At 44.4% G+C, this 25,412-nt stretch overlaps 1 protein-coding gene across 2 annotated transcripts in view; it reads left to right on the top strand.

Annotated features, from left to right (window-relative positions):
- Positions 1-25,412, top strand: part of PIGN (phosphatidylinositol glycan anchor biosynthesis class N) — a 1,090,233-nt gene that overhangs the window by 213,814 nt on the left and 851,007 nt on the right. For both annotated transcript variants that reach the window (XM_078687755.1, XM_078687756.1), the window contains 3 exons: positions 11,513-11,634; positions 12,388-12,486; positions 19,497-19,603. In XM_078687755.1, the coding sequence (XP_078543881.1) occupies positions 11,513-11,634; positions 12,388-12,486; positions 19,497-19,603 (328 nt within the window). The remainder of the gene's footprint in view (positions 1-11,512; positions 11,635-12,387; positions 12,487-19,496; positions 19,604-25,412) is intronic.

The following is a 25,412-nucleotide window of genomic DNA, read 5'->3' as shown; positions in this document are numbered from 1 at the left end:
CGAGGAGCTGCCTAAACAGGTTTGGCTGGAGGCAAGGGAGTCAGTTGGGACAGGTCAGGGGGAAGTCAGGGAAGGTGGACGTCTCCTTTTAGATCAAGCTCGACCTTTAATTGACTTATCATGAGGGCAAGACACAAGATGGATACCGTTTACAAAATGGAGTCTGGGGGTTGGGACGGAAACTACGATTCAGGGGTGTTAGCATGCCTCGATCATGACGCAAATGCATAGGAATGATGTCCTAATCATTATCGGTTCGTCGACACCAAATTCGTACATTCAACAGTAGGGTCCAGAATTTCAGAACCACAGACCCTCCTTTTGCCCTCATATAAGGCAATGATTCATGTTAATCCGAGTCTAAATCTGTATGAAGGAATTCGTGGAGATGCTGCTGTAGCATCATTCTGTTGCTCAGTTCGTCCCTTGACACAGGCTTCCGTACACATGAGGTAGCACAGAGGCCACATAGTGCCGGAGCGCACTGTACACATAGGCAGAACATAAACAGAAGTGCTAAGATCATCCCAATGAAGATCAGTGTTTTCCATCCCCAGGTGGCGATCAGTCCCCAGAACCACCCTAGTAAGGACCAGTCCCCTTTTTCTACGTGAAGGGAACCAGATATCTCGTGTAACTTAGAGATGGCCTGGTACACTGTCGGTGCGTTATCAGGGATGAAAATGCAACAACTGGATTGGATCACTCTACACACACCACCACGATCGGCGAGTATGATATCTAGGGCAACTCGGTTCTGAAGGGTCATAAGTCGATCCGACTGAAGTTCGGTCGTCAAGTTGCCAAGAGCTCCGGCCGTTGTACTCACGGCGGATTCAACTATCCTCGATAACTGGCGAATATTCCTGCTGTTCACCATAGGCCCCCAAAATGGCAGAAAACCCTTTGCGAAGTCAGCGAATTCCTGACCCGCGGCGTCGTCTTTACTCACGACACCTCTAGCTGTCCTTGTCCGATGGTAATCTGCTCTGGCCGTGTAGGTGGGAGGCAGCAGAAATGCGATAAAGCATGTACCTGAGAAGTCAGGGGGCAACCAGGTGTGAGCTTGGTCATGGCAGACGAAATACGTGCCTTTGGCTGCTAATAGTATAGGGGAAGTTCGAGAAGCGAACACATAGGTTTCCGTGCATATACTCTTTCCTAATTGTGCTTTGGGATCCCTGCCGATACCTTGTAAACATAAGTGACCTCGGTTGGGTACTATCCAAACTGGGCGGGATTTCTTTGCTGTCTGGCTCTTACTCAGGTAAACCCCATATTTAGTTACGTTCCAACGAGTGTATGGAGTGAGTTCATCTTTGGGAATCGTTAGATATGTGTCGAACTCTCTACTCATATTTCTTATCCCTGCTACTAGTGCCTTGTTACTGGAATCGCTTTCAACGGAACGGGTTGGGTATGGTTCTAGGGCGAACAGGAACATGGTCTGAAAAGCCCACAGAGAACCATAATAGCTGAATGGCAGGATGAAGTATGGGATACCCTTATCAGTCGTGTGTGGCATGAGTCCACATATCCAACAGTTCGATGTGTTCATTATGGACTGGTGTTGGTGTAGAAGTTGAATGAATGAGTTATTTACAAATTCGAGTCTTCTTGCAGACTCGTGCTCAGGTAGAGGGTGAAAGTAGTGTGGAGATATAGTAGGAGGAGGCTGTGGCCGGGTGTCATTTGAAAAAGTAACTTGGAATACGAATAGGGTATAACCAGTCAAAAACATCGTTATGCTACACAACATTAAAATACATGTTATCAAAAACCTTCTTTTGGCCAGTACAGTGCATAATTGTCTTTCAAAGTTTGTGAGTCTGGTAGGTCTCTTTACCCTAGGAAACTCCATCCTCTAGTTGCTGCCCGCGGTGGTAGGTTGGTTCTGCCAGGGGGTGCGCTCTGTTCAGTCCGGGGTAACTCCCTTGGACCAACCAGAACCGTTGACCTAAACGTCCCCAGTTGCACTCCCCAGCCTTCAACCGCGACCCTAGCAGCAGAACCGGATGGCGGTTCGAAAATCAAAAATGAGCAAGTTTCCTGAGAGTGAGAGAGCTGAAAAATCAAAAAAATAGTTCTTGGGGGAAGGGAAATCACATTAGTTCGTTTTTATTTAGTCTCCTCGTTTAGACCTTAAATTGTACCGTCGTTTTCCTGGCACGGTGTGGTCTTCAAACAATGTCTCAGGTTCGGTAGTGTCCAACTGCATAGACTGTGGCACAAATCCTTGTAAAATATGATCACTCTCTTTTTCGGTACCAGTTTCTTTTAAACGTGCATTGCTGAAAGGGATGAAACGAGGTATGGATTCTGTCTCGGAGTCGGCAATTCCTTCGTTGACCCACCGGTCGTATGGAAGGGGCAGAGGGACCCGTTTACAATGGGTCCCGTGCACCCAGTTCTTTTTGCCTTCCACCCGAACCGCTGATCTCGTGGAAAGAAGTACCAGATAAGGTCCGGTCCACCTCGGCTGTCCGTTGTTTGTGCGCTGGAAATTCCGCACCAAGACCCACGTGCCGGGTGCGATGGAGTGACCTGGATCGTCAGAGGCTGGCGGAGAGGAACTGTGAACCTGTTGGTGTAAAACACGCAATTTAGTTGTCAATTCGCACAAATAGTCAAGCAGTACGGGGTGCTCTATTTCGCTAAGTTTGTTTGGCCTTGGCACGCCCCAGACGTTGGCTGGGCGGCCAAACACTATCTCATGGGGGCTAAGTCCTAATCTGGAATGGACTGTCATTCTGGTTGACAAGAGTGCTAGGGGCAAGGCGTCAGGCCATTTAAGACCTGTGCAGGCTTGGATTTTGGCTAATTTGAGCTTCAAAGTGCCATTGTAGCACTCTACTAATCCAGCTGATTGGGGGTGATTCGCAGAGTGAAATGTTTGTTGTATGCCTAAACATTCACACACTCTCTTCATCACGCGTCCTACGAATTCACTTCCATTATCACTCCAGACGATTCTAGGCATGCCAAATCTCGGGAAGAACTCTTTGACAAGGGCTTTGGCAGTTGACAAGGCAGTATTGTCTTTAAGGGGGTACGCTTCCACCCACCTGGAGAAAGCGCAAACAACAACGAGCACATACTTCAAATTGTTGCATCTCTCCATGTGAATGAAATCGAGCTGCAAAACCTCGAACGGATACGTTGGAGGCGAAAAATGACCAGCTGGAGTTGGGGTTCCCCTACCGGGATTGTACTTCAAACACACCATACAGTTTCTGACCACATTCTCTGCATATTTCGGGATATTGCTATTTTGCCATACTGGGGCCAATACTTTACAGATTCCTCTCGAACTGATGTGTGCAAATCCGTGAGCCATTGTTACTACTGCGAGTACATATGCGTTAGGTAATAGCCATCGCTGGTGTTCTGACAATTCGACCCAACTACCATTCGCATCTAACCTACCCTTACTTTCTCTCCATTCATTCACCTCTTTCTCAGTTGCCTCGGCTTGTATAGATTTCACGCTTTCAATGGTGTCCTCACACATTCCCACATCAGTAATCCATCTAGCGGGACCTACAACATACATCCGACTCATTGTGTTCCTTGCAGTCTCTTTCGCAACCTCATCTGCAAATGCATTCCCGCGGCCAACATCATCCTGAATCTTTTTGTGTGCACTGCATTTTACAATGGCGACTTGTAGTGGCAAGGTCAGTGACTGGAGGAGCTCATTAACTAGCTGACCATGTTGTATCTTTGCACCACGTGACGTAAGAAATCCACGTTCACGCCACAATCTCCCAAAACTGTGAGCCACACCAAAGGCGTATTGGCTGTCAGTGTACACATTCACTCGCTTTCCTTTCGCTAGCACACATGCTCTGGTAAGCGCAATTAGCTCTGCAGCTTGTGCAGAATTATGGGAAATGCGCGCAGTCTCTATAATGGTGTGTAATGTCGTTACGGCATATGCTGCAGTCGTATCACCATTCGGCAACTTGAAGCATGAACCATCAACCCATAAAGTATCGTTGCATTCAGGAAGGGGAGTGTCCTGTAAGTCTACTCTCCCTTTTGTCTCTTCTTCTGTCCTAAAACAGCAGTCATGTTTATCAATCTCGTCTGTTCCTGTCGGAATGGGTAATAACGTTGCGGGGTTCAGTGTATCACACCTCTTTATGTGGATGTGACTTGCTAGCAGTGTAAGTTCGTAACTGGATAGTCGAGCGCTGGTAACGTGTTGTGTCTTCGTCCTGTTTAGTAAAATGTCTACTGCATGTGGAACCATAACGATCAGAGTATTATTCATGACTAATCCAGCGGATTGTCAGATGCAGACAGCTGCTGCGCCGGTAGCCCTCAGACAACTTGGTAGGGCTTTAGCCACAGGGTCTAGAGTTGCCGAAAAATACGCACATGGGCGCTGTCTGTCCCCAAAATGTTGTGTTAATACTGATAATGCACAACCTTCCTTCTCATGGACGTATAATGAAAAAGGCTTAGTGTAGTTGGGGTTTCCCAACACAGGAGCCGAACACAATGCATCACGCAACTCGTGGAAACTCGTCTGGCAATCTTCAGACCAAGGCATAGGATTTGGCGTGTCTTTGCAGAGTAGTGCCAGCAAGGGTTTAGCTAGTAGTGAGAAATTCGGTATCCATTGTCTACAGTACGATGTAATGCCCAAGAAGGCTCGAACCTCTCTCTGTGTCCTTGGGGCACTCAGTTCTGCGATTGCCTGTATTCTTTCTGGTGTCAGTCTCCTTCCCTCCTTCGACAAGATGTGACCTAAGTAGGTTACTTCTTGTCGGCAAAATTGTAGTTTGGAAAGAGAGACTTTGTGCTTCATATCACATAAGTGATGCAATAATGATAACGTAGCTTTCTTGCAAATCTCTTCAGTGTCTGCAGCGATCAGCAGATCGTCTACGTACTGAATCAGAGTTGAACCATTCGGTAGAATAATCGTGTCTAGTTGTGTTTTCAGGGCCTGACTGAATATTGAAGGGCTTTCGCAGTAGCCTTGAGGAGCGCACTTGAAGCGGAAGCTTCGTCCTCCTAAATTAAATCCGAAAATATCTCTACTCTCCTCAGCAATCGGGATGCTGAAGAAAGCGTTCTTCAGGTCGATCACCGAAAACCAATTTGCTGAAGCTGGAACCATCGTCAATAAAGCAGTAATGTCGGGGACAACTGGAAACTGTGGGATAACTATCTTGTTCACTTCTCTGAGGTCGATCACAAACCTGTGCACAGGTGGCTGTGAAGGATCGGTACGTTTTAAGACCGGTAAGACTGGACTGTTACAAACATTTCCTGTTGTTTCTTCGATGACGTCTTTATCAATCAGGTCATAAACAATCGTCAATAACGCCTTTTCACATTCGCTAGATATTTTGTATTGGGGAATACGTGGCAACCTAACGTTGGCTTTCAACGTTATGACATACGGTGCTATCTTCAAACGACCTACATCATTAGAACCATTAGCCCAGAGTACATCAGGAAGACACGACAATTCAGTTGCAATATTTTCTTTTGACACATACATTGGAGAAACGACTTTCTTACCTAAAGTAAGCTGTACTCCCAATGGTGAACAGTACAAAGTCGCATATAACCTTTTTAGCAAATCCAAACCTAACAAATTTTCACCGCAACCTGTGGTAAGAATGAGGGGTGCCTCTAATTCGCATGGGCCAATAGAAAGAGAGACAGGACTGGAGATCGAGTTTCTAACAGAGGCGCCAGAGAAACCTACTGAAACATTCATTTCGCCAGACAAAGGTGCGCCAGGAAGTTTTGAGTGCATGATAGAACTTTTTGTAGCACCAGTATCCAGCAGAAATGGCTCTGACACTCCTGAGGCGATCACCGCGACATAAGGTCCATTCTGATCTACTGGAACTGAAACAACTCCCTCTCTTTGTCCATGGCTGTCCTAGCAATCATTACCCTCATATTCATGTTCGGTGTAATAGTCGTCAGCATAGTACTGAGCTGACCTGGTCGACGCATTATTCTGTTGGTCGAAGCTGTTCATCGAATTCTGAGGCGGAAAAGAAGTTGTATTCTGCGTGAAATTTCCACGGCCCCTACCTCTAGGGGCATGTTAAACACCTCTTCCCCTTACACCTGAAGCACCGCTCAGACGTCGCGCAAGAGCCGGACAATTACTTTTAAAGTGACCCTCTTCCTTGCAATACGCACATTGATTCGGGCCATAAGCAATACGCTGGTGGGAAAACTCGTTTCCTTGCGCGTTTCTCGAATACTGCTGTTGTGGTTGATAATTGGGCTGACTAGTCGTACGAGGCGGATAAGCTTGCTGGAGAAGAATTTTAGTTTTTAAATCTTTCGTCTTTTTGTCGACTTTATCTAGCTCGTCTTTGCGCCTATTTTCATAGTACTGGGCTGTAGCTAAAATTTGAGCTGACGTAGAGACAGCCCAAGCACTCTCTGAATCTTTCAGTTTTGTACACAGTTCAGGGATTAAATTATGTACGAACTTGTCTACAAACAATCTTTGACCACCCTCGGTAGCCATATCCTGACCACTATGATCGGTGAAAGTCTCCTCAAATCTTGTGAAAAAGTCAGACACATTCTCATCTTTCTTCTGCTTGCACGCAGATAGCTTGTCCCAGTTTACGCGTACCTCGGGCATTATCGTTTTCATGTACGCGATAATTCTACCGGGAAGTTCAGCTATTAACGGCTCAGGTTTAGAACCACCAATTTGTCTAGCATCGATAGCGGCAATGTTCGCCCATGAGTCACCTAGTTCTTGGTCATGGTTCGTATGACGTATTTTGCTCCATAGAGGATGTGGAACAACGTTCTCGAACAACATGTCTATGTCCGCTAAATTCATTATACATGAGCTTGCAGTTTGCGATAACTCCTTATAATACCCAGTCGGGTTTTTACGAGGATCAGGCAATGTCTGCTTGAGTGCTAAGACATCGGATCTTTTCCAGGGGACATGTACCCATACACGCTGGAAATGAGGCAGAATTGGCGGTACTACATTCGCGTCGCCTTCCCTCCAAACCGGAGGAACCTCTCTCATGGGGTACTGTCTCGCTCTTTTCCCGTCTGGTGCATCGTCTTCATGACGTGATCTAGGGACGTTTCCTTTACTCCTATAAGAGAGCAATAACTCTATTGCTTTCTCAACATCTGCGCCTACAATCATACCTTCATAGAACTTAAAGCGTGTACGCCATAGTTCGTTCATTGTGTATTTGGGATCATTTGTCTTTACATCTTCGCCTAGATATACACACATTTCTTCGAATACGTATCTCTGAGTGGGTGCATTCCATTGACGGAAAACTTCCATAACAGACTGAACATCATATCTAACAGTATCCGTAATCCATTGGCGTGCTAATTCATTCAGCACTCGTCTTTCCTCGTAATCAGGCAGTTGACTACGTAACTGTCTATCTTCTGTTTTAGTGGTCGTTCTAGGCGACCCGTAGAAAGGTGAAAGCAGACCAGTGACGGTACCTGTCACTCTTTGTCTAATAGAAGGAGAAGCTTGCGGAGGAGCAAGTGCATCGGAAAAAACAGGCTGAGGCAAAGAAGAAGTAGAGGCAATAGTAGAGGAAGTTGAAACAGTGACAGACGTAGTATCATAGGGAACAGTTGGAGCTGTAGGCAAAGTGGTAGAAGTAGATGGAGTATGTAGCAAAGATGGCGGCCTTTGAGAAGGCTGCGCCGGAGAAGTAGGAACCAGCTGAAGAGTAGCTGGCGTGTGTGCAAGAGCTGTGTTTCGTGCGCCGGGGCGTGGTATAGAAAAATGCTTTGGTGGTGCGGTAGCGTCTAACGCATACGGTGGAGGTGAGCTTAATAAGTGGGACATTAATGGATCTTTCTCGGATCTTTCCTCTTGACCTTGTCCCTTATTTGGTAACATCGGGTAGCATTTATCTACTGCTAGTTTCTTGCTCCTAAGTATTTGTTCGCTTTCTTGCTCTTCCTCGTTATCCCTGTATGCAACGGCAGCTTGCACCATTGACATACCTCTTTTATTCCTTTTTGCTAACTTTATTTCTTTCTGTTTGGCTTCTTTGCGCCATAAGCGAAAAGAGTCAAACATCGCCGGCCGGGCTTTTCTCTTAAATAATTTGACCTCTAGGTTATCTAATATTTCTGAGTCGAAACTACCATATTGGGGCCATTTTAAAACACCATCCTTGCGGGTGTATTTTATCCACACTTCATTATATGTGATAGGACCTACGCCGTGCTTTACATAGAGCTCGTATGTTGGAGTTCCAATCGGAGGAACCGGACAGGAATCCTCTAATCGGGAGTCCTTACTATAACCAAGACAAAACAAGTTTCCAAGTCTGCTAAAACCAGGCATCTTTGCTCACTAGTCTAGCTTCAAACTTCAAAGGGTTATCTGTTACGATATTTCTCGTGAATACACAAGTCCTTCGGCTTTGGGGCTTGCAAGTACCAAATCAAGGCGTATCTCAAGGATACCAAAAACTAAGGACAAACTAAGGACTGGGAGACGCTCCACTTATACTTAACTGAAGTATTTGAAGATCGGTGACGTCGCTAGAAGACTCGTCTATCGTTTCGCTCAACCAAGGATCACTGGGTCCAAAACAAGGCGATAGTCAGGGCAGCAGTCCTTCGTAGCCGTCGGGACGCGGGGAACCTCGCAGCAAAGACCTTCGGAACCACGTCGACATACAGGGGTCGCTGAAGTGGCTGGCCGTCCTCCGGAATTTTCACACGAAGCTCCTCACGAACATCTGGCTTGGACCGTCGCCGCTTGATACCGCCCCGAGTTGGGCGCCAACTGAGGTAACGGGTTTTTAGGAACCCGTTTGGTGCCAGGGGATAACACCCAAAGACCTCTGAGTTCTCCCTGTTCCGGACCACAGAAACACGGAGTCTTCTAGTCGCAGTCAGAGATCAAGTTTTATTGGCAGCTACCAAGTAACAGGTGTCCTAGAAGCACGACAAACACGGGTCATGTGTTCTCAGGAGACTGTTCGTTTTTACAGAACCAGCCTTCTCCTTATATACAAAAATAATAGCTGCAAGCAAGAATTCTTGAGTTTACGATATGGCTATACACATATTTCTACAATAATACAAAAGAGCGAAGTCATGTAGGCAAGCCTGTATTTTAGATGTCCAATTCGTGATAGATTACCTAGCCAGGCCCGGAACTCCCATCAGATATCGGTGAAGCCCCAATAAAAGAAGGCACCTCCTAGTCATAAAACTGGCCATAAACAGGGAGCGTGGACAGGTGTGTATGTGTGTAGAAAACATGATCTGTGCGCGGTGAATGGTTTATGGTATGTTGTACATTGATGCTATCGGGTTTGGCCACTGGGCGAGGAGCTGCCTAAACAGGTTTGGCTGGAGGCAAGGGAGTCAGTTGGGACAGGTCAGGGGGAAGTCAGGGAAGGTGGACGTGTCCTTTTAGATCAAGCTCGACCTTTAATTGACTTATCATGAGGGCAAGACACAAGATGGATACCGTTTACAAAATGGAGTCTGGGGGTTGGGACGGAAACTACGATTCAGGGGTGTTAGCATGCCTCGATCATGACGCAAATGCATAGGAATGATGTCCTAATCATTATCGGTTCGTCGACACCAAATTCGTCATGGTACGTTGATGTTTCGGGACACGGATATCGGGCCTCGATACCGGGACAACAGTAGGGTCCAGAATTTCAGAACCACAACCTCTGGTTTCCTGTGATTGAGTGTGTTTACTTCTGGTTTCCTGTGATTGAGTGTGCTTACCTCTGGTTTCTTGTGATTGAGTGTGCTTACCTCTGGTTTCCTGTGATTGAGTGTGTTTACCTCTGGTTTCCAGTGATTATGTGTGTTTTCCTCTGGTTTCCTGTGATTGAGTGTGTTTACCTCTGGGTTCCTGTGATTGAGTGTGTTTACTTCTGGTTTCCTGTGATTAAGTGTGCTTACCTCTGGGTTCCTGTGATTGAGTGTGTTTACTTCTGGTTTCCTGTGATTAAGTGTGCTTACCTCTGGTTTCCTGTGATTGAGTGTGTTTACCTTTGGTTTCCAGTGATTATGTTCGTTTCCTCTGGTTTCCTGTGATTGAGTGTGTTTACCTCTGGGTTCCTGTGATTGAGTGTGTTTACCTCTGGGTTCCTGTGATTGAGTGTGTTTACTTCTGGTTTCCTGTGATTAAGTGTGCTTACCTCTGGTTTCTTGTGATTGAGTGTGCTTACCTCTGGTTTCCTGTGATTGAGTGTGCTTTACTCTGGTTTCCTGTGATTGAGTGTGTTTACCTCTGGTTTCCTGCGATTGAGTGTGTTTACCTCTGGTTTCCTGCGATTGAGTGTGTTTACCTCTGGTTTCCTGCGATTGAGTGTGTTTACCTCTGGTTTCCTGCGCTGATCTTCTGGTGAGCTAAAAACTGAGCATCAAGTGCACCCTTTTAGCATTCTCTGAGTTGTGAGGTGAGCTGTCCATGACTTACTCAAGGAGGTAGTGTGGGGTTGAAGAATTGGAACTCAGCAGTACGCATAGTACTGGAAAATGAATTCCCAGTCAGAACATTTACTAATAAAGAAATAGTATATGTTAAACTACTTTTTAATGTTGCACAAATAAATCATACAGGATATAGGTTTAAGCATAATCACGGTAACTTTAAACAATGCTACTCATTTCGATGGCAGTACCACTACTCTGGGAAACCTCGAGTGATTCATGATGCCTGTCATCTCCTTTAGCAATGGTAATAAATGACATTTCATACTCTGCACATTTGCATATATTATTTATGCCATAGATTGTTTTATGTGTACTTGTTTTAACAAAAGTATTTAATCTGAAGTAGAATGCTAGGGGTTACATTTGTGCAGTATGTTAAAATCACACCGAGGAGACCTTGTGACTATTACCAGAGTAGTTTCCCCTGCATTTTAATTGTTCCATGCAATCTATGAGGCAGTAAAAAGTACTTTTACAATGTCAGTTGTACTGACTGTCGTAATAACTCTTGTATATTTATGCCACGGCAGTGAAAATAAATGCGGCCTAATACCACATGTTGTTTAAAATAACTGTATGGTCCTGTTGCAGTTTATTACCAGAACACAGCAATGGTGGCCTGAGAAATATACATTTTACTGCCTCACACATTATATATAAGAATTAATTTACACAAGGAAACAATTGCCACAAGACATCTTCAGTATGATTTTATAGTACTGTACAAATGTAGCCCGATTTCCTAGTTTTAGTTATTTCTTTTAAACAAACATGAAAAATGCCATGGCATAAATCACATATGCAGATCTGCAGAATTTAATATGCTGTGTATTATCATTGTTATGAGAGGGGCGGGGCAGCATGACCCTCTCGAGGCTTCTCCTCTCTTGAGGCATGGCCTCTCCCCACGCTCAACAATAAAAATAAATATATATACAAAAAAGTGATTCTTTTTTTATATTAGAATGTGAAGCTCTGTTTCCTAAACTAAGTCAAACATGCACTATGCTGTGCACATTTCTCCTGCTCTTTGTTACAGACATATCATTGAGACCAAAGGCAGTTGGGGGGTATCTCACACCCGCGTGCCTACCGAGTCCAGGCCCGGACATGTGGCTCTCATTGCTGGATTTTATGAAGACGTCAGCGCGGTTGCTCGGGGTACGTAGTTATCTAAACATCTTTTGTGACTTTCCTCGCCTCCTTATTCTTTATTGTTGATTGATTGATTGATTGATGTGCTTTATTTCGATACATAAAAATGTCTTAAAAGCAATAAGTACAACAAATTTTTTTAAAAAGAAAAAAGGCATTCACCAACTGTACATTATTGTATGGGATACCAGGTAGTCACCGCTACCAAGCAGTATGATGTGTATTCTTGCAAATTGAATATCACCCTCAAAAGAGTATTCCTATTTCCCCTCAGGGCCGGGCTGGCCTTTCACTCCACAGGGCATTTCCCCGGTGGGCTGGAGACCTGCGAAGCTGGATTTTAAAGTCCAGGGCCGATGCTGCTGCTGTGTCACTTTCTTCAGCTCCCCGAGGTTAATTGCAGCATGCACGGGGAGAATTAAAGGGGGGGAGGTAGAGAGAAAGTGATAAGAGAGGGAGGTGGGAGAGGGAGAAGGACAGGGAGAATGAATGGATGGCAAGAGAGAGGTTGGGTCAGTAGACAAAAGGAGCTGCATAACTTTGATAATTTTTGCCAGGAATGCTTTGGTTTTTCGGTCCGCCCCTGATTCCTATTTTGCTTTGCCTCAAACCTTTGTTTCCTGCTTGCGCCAGTTATTTTGAAACAGGAGTTTTAAACAGAATATGAATTTGGGAAGGCCCATTGGTGTAATGGTGATACGTTGGCATGCTTGTATAAAAATCAAGTGCACTTTATTATAATTCTGTTTTTGTCGACAGGGTGGAAGGAGAATCCGGTGGAATTTGACTCGCTGTTTAATGAGAGCAGGTACACTTGGAGCTGGGGGAGCCCGGATATCCTCCCTATGTTTGCCAAAGGTAAGTGTTCCTATTCAACTGTTTTCTGGCCGAGCATTATTTAAAACCTATTCTTACAAACTAAGCATTTTACAGAACCTAGCAAAATGGCAAGAAAAATTGTTAACAAAAACATGGCAAAAAAATTCTTAAGCGAAACTGCAGTGGAATCTGCATTTAACTAGAAGTGATATCCAAAGACTCTCCAAATACAGACTCATGCCTGACCAATCAAAGGCAGTACCCGTTGAGCACTCCATCTAGGCCTCGTTTGGGGTGTAGCAATGCCAATCCTCACCAAAAATGTTTAGCGCGCGCAACCACGAGCATTGAGATATTCCGCAATGAACCCTGGTGGAGATTTGTTGCATTCAAATCAGATTGCTGAACTTCAGTAAGCACTCAAGAAAGAGGAGTGTCAATTGAGATCAACCAACTAATCTTGGTAGCTAGCCAAAGCTCAAATAACCTTACCAAAAGCTTCATCAGTAGGGATGTTTTTTACGTTCTCTCCAAGCCCAGCTGTATAATTTGAGGTTTAGTTGAGCATTGGTTTGATAGAAAGTGCTCGGCCCTAGGCACTAAACAAGTTTGAGTATTTCATTGGGGTTTATGATGATGTCCATCTCATTGTGAGTCCTCGTATACAATTTTGTTTAGGGGAACACCTCTCATTCACTAAAAAATTTGAAGAAATAACTGTAATGCGGGGATGTCCTGAAATAAAACATCTAAACCACATGATGAGCAAATCTGCAGCCTTTCTTTGATTCAACTGCCTCCTTCGGACCAACTTTTCCTTTTTTTTTGCCCATCGTCAAAGCACTCACCATTTACAGTCCAAAAAGTGGAGGCTTTGAATATTGCTCACTTCCACTATTGTGATCACTGTGAAGTGCAAAACTTCCTGCATCACACCTTGGTCTCCTCCAATAAGCGCCGTCCTCTGTACCTGTTACCACCAAATGACAGCAAACTGCTGAATTGCCGTCACCTGACTGACCCCGCCACAGTACTCCATCTGATATGTCTTTGCCTCTACCTTCCGTTATTCACACTTGAGGGAGCGACAGACTCTCCTGTCTTACACAGTTCTGGGTCCCAACCACTTTTCTCTGTCATTTTGGCCTTTGTTATATGCAATTTGAGATTGAGGCTTACTTCCTATTCCTTCGAACTTGCAAGCATGGTATTCCTTGCAACTAATATTCCATTTATAAGTATTTCAACTCTGCAAATCTTCTCAAGTAGACCCTCCTTTTATTCGACACTAGGTCTGACTGGAACAGAAAATAGGCGCAGGCACCAAAATAATAGCGGCCCCCAATTGCAAATTTGTGGGTAAAATAATTGTCCCTCATTTGTAAATCGAGCAACTTTGAACTTTTTAATTCATGCCATGTAAGTGGATTGTGACGAGTGCAAAACTACACATACTTGTACTTGCTACAGGCAATGTTTGTGACAATATTTATTATATTTTTTCTCTATCAAAAAGATAAAACCATTGACTTGTTCTTGCTCTTCTACTCACAAAGTGCTTTTGCTCCATCAATCCATCCTTTATGAGATAATATCGACCACAATGCACCTTATTCACTCTCTCAATCTTGTCCTACTCTTTTCCTCTCTATCAGTCCCCTTCTGTTGTTCCCCTTTGAGCTTTAAGTGACTGTGCCTTCTTGCTGTGGAATAGAAAATGTTAATTGACAGGATACACATAGTACTTTACAACAGGCACAAAAAATCTCAGCGATATTTTATGATACCACAAAACGGACTCAAATGGAGCCACAATCCATCCCACACTGTCTTGTTAGGCTGACCTTTCTGGTACTACCAGATTGGCCTATAAGCCTGTTCTTGCCTTCATCAACAACAAATACTGCTGCCGCATGCCTTTCGGAGGAGCTTTGCTGTGGAGCTTCCAGTGAAGATATCTTTTGTTATGCCTGGCCTGCCTTATCCCCTCTACATTTTTTATTCATTGCTTCTTTTTTTTAATCTCAAAATATTTTTATTGAAGTAAATTTGACATACACAAAGATAAAAACATTTGTCACAATTCTTGTCTGTTACGACAAAGTATACTGTCTGGCTTGTGGTGGAGCACGAGAGAGAAGGAAAAGAAAGAGAGAGAAGAGGAAAAAGAGGGGGGGAGGGGGGGAGAGGTTTATCGCTCCAAATGGGCATCCAGGGCCGCCCACATATCACCTCTGGCCGTGCGGTTCGCAACCTGGTGATTGGCTGTGATGTTGTCTGCCCCTCGTAGAAATGTTATCCAGTTGAACCAACGTTTGAACGTGGCTTTGCTCATGTTCTTCCAGTTCCCTAGAATTGTTTTGGCGGCTGCCGTTAGCAGAACGTCAACTAGTTTGCGGTTCTCCTTGGAGTCGAGCTCTGTGGCCAGGAAGGCCATGGTTATGCCTGCTAGGCCTAGTTGTATGTGGCAGCCTGTAAGCGTGTCTATGAAGTCGTATACTTTATGCCAGAAAACCTTGACCTTGGGGCAGTCGTATAGGACGTGAGCCAGGTCCCCCCTAGCTTTGTGGCAGTTCCAGCAGGTGTCGCTCTCCCTAGCTCCTACTGTTTCTAGCTTGGCCGGGGTCCAGTTTAGTCTGTGTAATAGCCAGTATTTAGTTTGGGCTAGTTGTGGGGTTACTTTGTTTTTGGATGCTGAGGTCCATAATCTGGCTCTTTCGTCTTCGTTTAGTGTCTTCCCAGAATGTTAGTGTTTTGTTGTTTAGTGTTGTGGTGCGTGGTGTGATGAGTTTGTAAATGTAAGCGGTTTGGTGGCCTATCTTGTTTAGATTTTGTGAATACTGTATGATGGCTGGTATGTGTTTCGAGAGGTTGGCTTTGGTGATGGCCGCCTTGATCCTGAGGAATTCATAGAACTCCTTGTTTGGTAGTTTGTGCGTGCGCAGCAGTGCTTCAAATGTGAGTGGGTTGCTGCCCAGCTCTAGTTGGACCGGCGTCGTGATGCTTCTGCTATACTACTCTTTGTTCTCTAGTATCCTCCCTTTGTATGTTACCTTGGAGTTGTACCATATTGATTCCCATTTGGAGCCTTTGATGCTGACCCCCAGTTCTCTATCTACTCTAAGTAGTGCCGTCTTTGTGTTCCTGTTGATTGCATTCTTTGCTTCTGGGTGTCTGTTGGCCGTTAGCGCCATGATTGGGTCTGCTCCCCCCAGGATGCATCTTTCCAGGTCGAGCCAGACCGGCACGTACTATGGTGTCGGGGAGATCCAGTGTATGCCCTGTTTAGCTAGGCAGGCCATCTGGAAGGCCTTATAATTCGTAAGGTTCAGCCCACCTTGGTCTTTCTTTAGTCTAAGCTTTGATAGGCTGATTCTGGCCCTTTTGCCCCCCCAGAGTAATGAGTTGATTGCTTGGTTTATATTTTTGTGAAAGTACGAAGTCAGGGTTAGTGGCAGCATGCTCAGCAGATAGTTTAGCATTGGTGTGATCATCATCTTGATCGTCTCAACTCGGCCCCACCAGCTGATGAATTTGGGACTCCAGGCTTCTAGCTTGCTTCTGATCTTCCTCAGCATTGCCTCCTCGTTGTGGTCTATCTCTTCCAAAGAGGAGGCCCAGGTATTTCAGGGGTTTTGTTTGCCACGCAAGTCCGGACGTACCTAGGACTGTCCTTTTTGTGTGGCAGTTCATCGGTTTGCACTCTGATTAATCGCGGTTTAGTTTATATCCGGAGACCTGCGCATACTCCTCAATGGTATGCATCAGGGCCTCTATTGATGTTTCTGGGTCGCATGTGATGATCAGGATATCGTCGGCATATGCAGCCAACTTGAAGGCTTGTCATCCTAATTGTACTCCTGTTATTAACGGGTTTTTCCTGATCATGTAGAGGAGTGGTTCTAGTGCGAGTAGGAATAGTCCCGGTGATAATGGGCAACCCTGCCTCGTCCCCCTTTCCAGGGAGAATGTCGCCGACGTAGCTGTGTTGACCACCACTCGTGCACGGGGATTTTTGTAGAGTGACATGACCATACCCCGGTATTTATCCCCTAGTCCGAATTTGCGCATGCATTGGTCGAGGAAGGGCCATGAGACTCTATCGAAAGCCTTTTCTGCGTCAAGCGCAATCATGGCTGCCTTCTCCATGTTGTTTGCTGTGCGGTTTATGAGGTGACAGAGTAGTCTGGTATTGTCCTGTGAGAGTCTGTTATTTAGGTAGCCTACTTGCGATTTATGTATGAGGTGAGGTAGATATGTGTTTAGCCTTGCAGCCATTACTTTTGGGTAGATTTTGCAATCTACGTTTATTAGCGAGATTGGGCGATAGTTTTGCGGGAACTGTGGGTCCTTCCCCTCTTTGGGGATGACGATGATGGCACCACTGATCACTACAAACAAGTATCTCCCTCATGTCTGCTAGGCACGGCAGGCCTGCGACCTAGACTTACTACCTAAAGTACTTTGTATCAGTCAAGAATGCTATTCATTGCTTCTTAAGTAAATTATTCTTCAAGCAGCTGGAAAGCCCGTAGGACCTTGCTGGCATAATATTCTTCTATAATCAAACTTCCCGAATCCACCTGGTTGGCTCCTACAAATGAGCGGGGAAGCCAGTAATGCTAATCTTCTTCCATAAGACTTGGGGTACCTGAAACTTGACAGCGCCTGGATATTTCCACTTGCTTGATTCAAGAGAATAGTTAGAAAGTGTGACAACAGCATGGATGTCTGTCTATCTCACAATTTCAAAGTGGGTGGGAGTTGTATAGAACCAGGGTAGCGTTAGAATGGCCAATATTACGTTGCATATCCTGATCTAAAAACCATCTCCGAAGTAGAGAATTTTGGAGCCCTGGGTGTGAAAGCTTTGCAACTGTTCTGTTGTATGAGGTCAACTCTTTGATATGAGGTGTTACAAGACAATCCATAATGACCCCACCAAACAGTATAAATATAAGTATTTCCGTTGGCTGCCTGTAGTCAATGCATGCCATACGTTACTGCTCGGCCTCTATAAGGAGACACATATCCAGTGTTTGCCACCAAGGTGATCTACCATTGGCCTTTGAAGGACCCGACACGGCTCATACTCTGGCTACCAGGAATCAGTGCAGCTCTGCAGATCATTCATCTTTCACGTCCGAGCGGCACCTACATATCTTTAGTAGGACAATGCTTCTCCTTTGAGGAATTATGATGCTCTTCCTCTCCTCGTCAAGGTTAGAGGAGTATAGCGCAGTCTGATTTAAATGATCTAGCCCAAGACTAAGCTTTGATCGGTTGATCACCCCGTTCATCCTGAAAGTCAAAGCCTTAAGTGGAGGTACTGCATTTCCTGGGACAGTTGTGATACCTAGTAGAAGGATTGCCTAACTGCCTATGAGTTTTACAGGCGCTGCAGAATGGACCTCACATTAACCATTTTAAGTCTGAAAGTGCTCATTATTTCTAAAGAAAATTTTCAATGGTGATAGGAATTATTTTGAATTTCTAAAAGATTTAGAGTAATCTACCTTAATGTAGCCTTCCTACCCAAGTATTTATGCATTGGGTTACAATCAGACTTGTTTCTCCACTTTATGCAAGTCGGATAGCTGCCTTTGACTGTGAAGTTGTGAAGATTCAATGTCTGTAGTTGTTCAGATAAGTGAGAAAATGGAATGGAATGCAGCCAGTGTAGTTAGACAAATCAGAGCGAATAATGAGTTGTTCAGACTGATTCAACCCTTTCCAACTGTCACGTATATGTTTAGTGCCACCAGAGTTTACCAAGTCTGGTTACCCAGAGGTTTAACTTCTCACGCTGTCTGTGGTGGGAGTACTCCGCACAAACACATTCTTGTGCTTTTGAAAATGTATGTTAGGTCCTGGAACCTCCAGATCTCTTCAGCTTACCTCAGTTTGGAAATATTGCTTTTGTGAAGTGAAATACCACCAGCAGACATCAGAATAAAATGCTCTTTTTCTCAAGGTGACAGCCTCTGTACGATTGTGTGTCGATCACTGGTGAGCCAGCAGGCGCAAGACAGCTCTCCATAGACCTTCTGACTGAAAGGCTTGCTCTGATCAGTGTACCAGTATGTATTGCTCACAACAATATTTAACATTTGAGTCTGAGGTCATGTTTCTACAGTACACAGAGGCAGGCCGTAGTTTCACAACCTCATGCCAAACTTTTCCCAGAAACAATCATAAACCTTTTGCCTAAGATTGTCCCCCTAGAGATAAGTTATTTCAACCCCTTTAGGTCTGAGTTGAACAGTGGGCTGCTAGAGCTCTTCTAGTATACCCTACTGCTGAAGGGGGAGGCTTGCTAGAATTGAAATATGAACAATACTGGCAACGTATGGCATGTGTACTCTGCCTGCCTGATTTAATTTTGTATCAAATACGTAATTTCAAGATTCTTTTCAGGGTGAATTCTTGTAGATTCTACCAGAACATTTCTAGAGACTTCCAGTCAGAGAGATGTAAGGTGACTTTGGGGGGATGGGGGCTGCAAACCTTCTGTAAACATGACTTCCAGAATCTAATATGCAGAAGCCATGCCAAGCTCAACTAGGCTGTATTAGTAAACAAATGTTTCCTTGATTGTCCACTGGTTTAATGTGATCTGCATCAACTCTGCTCCTTGTAGTGCAAAGATTTGGCTCCTTACCAGCCTCCCATCTCCGACTCTTAGCTCCTTAACAGATCAAGTTAGGGTCTGCACCCTGAGGTGGGTGAGAAAGATCCAGACGTGGAGATGGAAGTATGTCTGCTGTACTGGTAAAGACTATCTTTCTTGTAAAAGCACTAAGAAAGGTTCCAGCTTTTGCATCATGTTGCTCATCTTCCTTCTTCTTGCTAAAAGGAGGGAGGCTACGCACTACACAGTTGGCATGACGAATGCAGGAGTCAGCCTTATGGGAACGCTTTCCAAATGCCTTTCAAATTCAAAATGACCTTTCTTGATTTGTAATCATGTGTTTAAAGTTTTCTTGGGAACAGTTAAGACTAGTGTATTCTTCTTTGGCGTACATGAACACCATTGTCCTGTTTTCTAGGTGCAAGTGGGGACCATGTTTATACGCATTGTTATCCTGCCGATGAAGAAGACTTTGCGGCACAAGATGCATCAAAACTGGATACTTGGGTTTTTGACAATGTGAAGGTCAGTACACAATCATTTATTGGCCTTATGTATCAAGAGGACGCCCCATCTTGAGAGACAGCTAGCCTACTTCTGCCCGAGACAGCTAGCCTACTTCTACCCTACAAAGAAACACCACATGCACAAGTTGAACCTACTATACTTGTTTATGTATTTCTAGTTTGTTTTTAGTAGGTTTTCAAAGCTTTGTATGGCATGATTGTTCTTGCAAATGGCCCAAACCTGGCCATATATCCCTTTTTCACTTATTATCACTATTCCTCTCCTTGCTGTTCAGAAAAGGTCTCCGCACTCACATTTTTCAGCCCTTGCGGAGGCTTTTCTCAAGCCATATCAGTGGAGCTCAAGTTCACGTTTGTCCAGAGAAATGTATAATTGTACAGAAGCACAAACTGCATAAAAGAAAGACTCCTTGTACATTTTACTCGGTGAAGAAAGAGCAAATCAATCATATTACTATAGCAATTCATTTTCTAAAATAAGTGGCAAACATCACGCAGTTGAAAAATATGTGTTGAGTAAAGGATGTTTATGTGTAACCCATGGATATGCAGGTTATGAACTGACCATAGTTCAGGGACACCGAGGGAGAAAGTTATAGAGGTGAAGAGGAGACAGAGCAGGTAATCGAAGTGGAAGGTTTGAAAAAAATTCTAAATTTAATGTGACTATTTTCTGATATTTATATTATCAATCTGTTACCTATCTAACACAGGGTTACATTTCAGTCGCTTATGTAATAATATATATTTTTAATGAACTTAGGTTTGGGCTGTTATTCCTTCTCCTCTTAATATGATTTCTATGAGAAGGCCTTTACCGCTGCTGTATCACATGGAATGATCCATTCCATTAGAGCCTGTGAAACACAAGAACCCCCTACTAGATCTGCTCTGGGTGAACATTGCCGGGGTAATTGGATAGCATGAGGTGAACAGCAAGAGAAAAGAAATATTGGCAAAGGCAATAGGTCTGTTCTTGACTGCCAAGAAAATGCTTTGAACACGTTCAGTATGATGGCTAATATTTTATTACAAGATCATACATCCTGCAGGGAAACTATGAATATGACTTTTATTTCTAAAAATCTTGGCACAATCTTTCATGAATGAAAAACAAAAGACTTTTACTTTTTTCATCTCCTTTTTCCATATGTTCCTGATAAACATCTCCATTGCAGGTACTGCAGAGGCTAACCTCTTACAAAGTTCCTATCCCAAAATCTGGTCTAGGTTGATGTCTGCTAGGCCATCAGTTGTTTTCGTGGGTCACAGAGCGGATTGTTATCCTAGCGGCATCGTGGAGAACTAGGTGTATCTCCAGGGCATTTAAAGAACAATAATAAATGTACTACAGTGAAAAATAATGACTATATTATGAAGCAAAAATTAAACGTATATACATTCTAAAAAAAAGACTATGCTGCTGGTGATTGAAAGGATGGTTGCATGCATGTTGATGCTTGAAAGCAAAGAACAGAAAAGTAGCTCTAACTAGAGTATGACTACACGTCTCTAGAAGTCAAGGATCCCAGCGGATGGTCTGGTGATCTACACATGTGATAACTGCTGCTTAAAAGCCATACACGTGTCAGATGAAAGAATCCTGCTAAAATACTTTGATGTGCTGTGTGGTAAGAATCTCTGCAATAAAGGTTGTGAAGGAAGAAGAAAAGGATCTTGACACAGACTTTGCCTCAGTCCACTCCAGATGGGCACCCAGTCCTGGTGTGCCACATGCATCACAGCAAATGTGCAGAATCTAGGGGCCTTTTTTTTTTTTATATTTCTTTTTATTGAAAAATATAAAAACAGCAAGGTAAAGAATATATTACACAAAGTGTCAATTCAAATGGGGAAGGAAAAGTCAATACAATGAAATCAGCAATCCATGTACGGAAGGGGAAGGGGGGAGGGACAGAGGGAAAATCAATGCACATACAATAGAGCAGTCAGAATGCGTGGTCATGGGGAAAGTGGGACATCAGTATTATCTGCGATAGGCGGTGCACAAATATCTCCACGGTAAGTATTCCAGGGTCCCCATATTCTACACCACTTCCGGGGCCGACCCCGGGCCAAATACACTGTTTTTCCCCTGAACATGCACCAATCCATGTTTTCCTTCCATAATTCAACTGTAGGTGGCCTTTGGGATCCCCACAATTGAGCAATGTCGCGCTTGGCGATCATGGCCCCCAGGGTCGCCCATTGTGTCTGGGCTACGTTATAATCCGTGGGTTCCCAAACATTCAATAAACATTGCCTAGCTTCTGGTAAGAGGGCAACCCCTGTTACTTCCTTCATTACATCATGTACCCCACTCCAGAAGGCAGCAATCTCACGACATTCCCAGATAATATGGAGAAATGTCCCTATCTGGCCACATCCCCGCTTGCACAAACCCTCCTCAGAAAAGCCCATGTGTACCAATCGGGGGCCCGTGACCTATATCCTATGATGAATCTTGAGTTGAACCAGTCTGAGTCGAGCTGGAATTGCAACCTCCTTGGGAGAGGAGATCGCAGATTGCCAGTCCTCGTCATCCAGTTCAAGGCCGTCACGGGTCCACAAGTCCCGAAGACGCGAAAGGAGGTCTGACCTATCATTAATTAATTTTTTTATAGACTAGGGAGATAGTACTATCAGGCACATGACTGTCTAACAATCTATCTTCGAGCGGGGACGACTCCGGAATTACCTCCCCCACTGGGAAAACCGACCTCAAAGCATGGTGAACTTGAACATAGCGGAAGTACTCTGAATCAGCTAATTCATACTCCTTCTTTAGCAATTCAAACGATTTAATCTGGCCCTTAACCCAGAGGTCTCCTACCTTACTGATACCAATAAGATCCCATTTATCAAACCCCTTGGTCTTCCACAGTTTGCCAAGTTTATCAGATGCAAAGAGCGGGGTCGCTCGAGTCAAGCGGTCTTTCCATCCCATCAAACTAGTTGCATCCTGCCACAGACGCACTGCCGTCTTGGTAGGTCCCGACAAATCCTTAATCACCGATCTAGAGTACAGTGCCCTGTAATAGTTACCCCCAGGTAACAGCCATTTTTCAATTGCAAAGGCAGGGTTCAATTCGGGACCATACATACCATGGTTAATGGCTCCCAATTGAGACGCCCAATAGTAACGTTTTATATCAGGGAGAGCGATCCCCCGTCGTACCACGGGAGCGTCAGTTTAGCAAGTGCAATACGAGGTCTACCATCCCAAATCAACTTCCTTTGGAGACCCTCGACTGCACGGAAATAGCTAGCCGGAACTACATCAAGAGTGTTTTGGAGAGCATATAGAAAACGAGGCAGAGACATCATTTTAAAGAGGGCCGCACGACCAAGCGGTGAAAGCGGAAGCTTACGCCAACCCGCGACATCTCGTTTCAATCTAGACAAGGGAGGGAGGAGATTATGTTCATACCGAGTTGCGGGGTCCAATGAAATATAGATACCGAGGTATTTAAACCCCGTGCGCGCAATCTGGATGGGACAGTTATTTGGAAGCAGAGGGGCATCACCTGAAAGGACGTATAGATAGGATTTGGTCCAGTTAATGATTAGACCTGAGTTTCTACCAAATTAATTCAAAACATCGCACAATACTATCAATGATTTCTGAGGCGAAGTCAAATACAATAAGATATTAAGATATCGTCCGCATAAAACGAGATGCGATCTTCAAACTCAGAGGACCACCGAATACCCTTCATCGAGGGTTGAAAATATACTTTATTTGATTATAAAAAAAAATCATAAAAGGGTGGACTTACCACCATGCAAGCGGCAATTACATCATAAAAACAACGCAAAATCAACTATAAGTCAAGTTAAAAACTGATATCATAAAATGTGCACAATTAGCAGAGAAAGGTCTAAAAGGAAACAGGATAAGAGGAATAGTGTGAGATCGATCTGGGTGCCCATTTTTTTTAACTCATGATAAAAGGGGAAAAAGTAAAAAAAGGTATCGGAGAATAACAGAAATTCAAACAGGGTGCACGTTGTTTTTAACTCTTAATACAAAAAAGATGATCATTTAGGGAGGAGGGGAGAGAAGAGGAAGAGTCCGTGGCCGGCCAGAGCCTGGCCTATTGTCCATAGGCCTCTTTGGTTGCTGCCCTGTTTTCCAGCTCTATGGCGGCAAGATTAAAAAAATTTATGGTTTTACATGAAAGTTCTATCTAAGATCCACTTAGGCATCTTATCACCGCCGCCCTGCAAGTTCTCACCTGGGCTTCTCTTAAGAGTGGTAGAAGGAGCATTTTTCTAAGATTCTGAAGTGCCGGGCATATGCATATGAGGTGCAGTAAAGACTCTGCACTGTTGCCGCAGAGGCGACAGTCGGGAGTTGCCCACAACCGTAGCCATTTGGGAGTGAGGTCTTTAGACGAGAAACAGCCCAGCCTTAGAAGGCTCAGTTTCCTTTTATAGTAATCCCTGAAGCAGTCTATCAAATATTCCTGAGGTTTTAAATATGTGTATGACGGCAAGACGATCCAGGCCTGGCTTTTTCCAGCCACTGCTACTTTATCCATAAGTAATGATGCTTGTTTGACTGCTTTCTTGGTAATCAGCTTGAAAGCAGAATAAGTCATAGGCAGAAGCCAGGATTCTTCCAGTTTTAATTCTACAAGTGATTGCCTCAAGGTCTTGTATGTTGAGTCTGGTAGCCCGGCCTGATTTTCAACTTCTGACCAGCAAAGGTGAGCCAGGGATTCGTCAGCTGCGTCCCTCATACGCCAATAATATTTGGCGAGTGCTCCTTGTCTTGCCGGGAGCTGGTTAGTGAGACCAAACTCCAAACGAATTTGAGCTTGAGAGATATGGCGTGGGATTGAAAAGAGATTTTTGAACAGCCTGGATTGGGCGAGATTCAGCACTGCAGAGTCCCGGGATGCCAGTAATTCAGAGCCGTATGTCAGTGATGGCAGAAATTTAGCGGCTGCAATCTTAAGAATGTGGCCAGTGGAATGTCCGCTTAGTTGCTTTTGAATGGTTTTAAAAGCAAATTGAAGCTGTTTGGCTTTGGATTTCCCCTGTTCCAAGTGCTGTTTAAACTTTAATTGGTAGTCCAGTAAGATTCCCAGGTATTTATATTGATCTACCTGGGTTAGTGAGGTTAAATTTATCTTCCAGACGAATTTTTGTTTTTTCATTCAAGAACCGCAGAAACATAGGATGTTTATTTTTTTTAATTTATAGTCAGTTGTGCGTTCGAGAGGTACTGCGACAGTTTGGAGATCAAGCTTTGTAGACCAATGGGGTTTTTTGAGAGGAGCACAATGTCGCCGGCGTATTGTAGACTTATTATAGGTGAGTGGGCCAATTTTGGTGGATCACCCTGAATGGTACATAGGTCACTTTCTAGGTCCGCTGTGTAGATGTTGAAGAGGCTGGGGGCCAGTACGCAGCCTTGTTTTAAGCCGTCGGTTGTATGGAATTTCCTTGTCAGGCGACGACCGTCTCCTTTTTTCCCTTGGACCCAGGTGTCTGAATAAAGCTCGATAATTGCTCCCAATAACTTTGGCGGCATGCCCCAAGCTTTCATTTTGGCCCAAAGATTGGATCTGGGCACTTTGTCAAAGGCCGCTTTTAAGTCCAGGAAACAACTATACAGCGGGGTGGAGTTGTAGATTGCTTTGTTTGCAAGGAGGGTTAACACGGATAACTTGGTCAGGGTACCCAGTCCTGGCCGAAAGCCTGTTTGTGTTCGGGAAATTATCCCTGTGCTGCTCACCCAGGATTCCAGTTCTACCAACAGGTTGGAAGCATACATCTTGGCCTCCACATCTATTAAG

The sequence above is a fragment of the Lissotriton helveticus genome, chromosome 4_1 (genome assembly GCF_964261635.1).
Source record: "Lissotriton helveticus chromosome 4_1, aLisHel1.1, whole genome shotgun sequence".
In the NCBI taxonomy this organism is placed as follows: domain Eukaryota; kingdom Metazoa; phylum Chordata; class Amphibia; order Caudata; family Salamandridae; genus Lissotriton; species Lissotriton helveticus.
The sequence above is the reverse complement of the archived record's forward strand: the minus strand, read 5'-3'. Positions and strand labels throughout refer to the sequence as shown.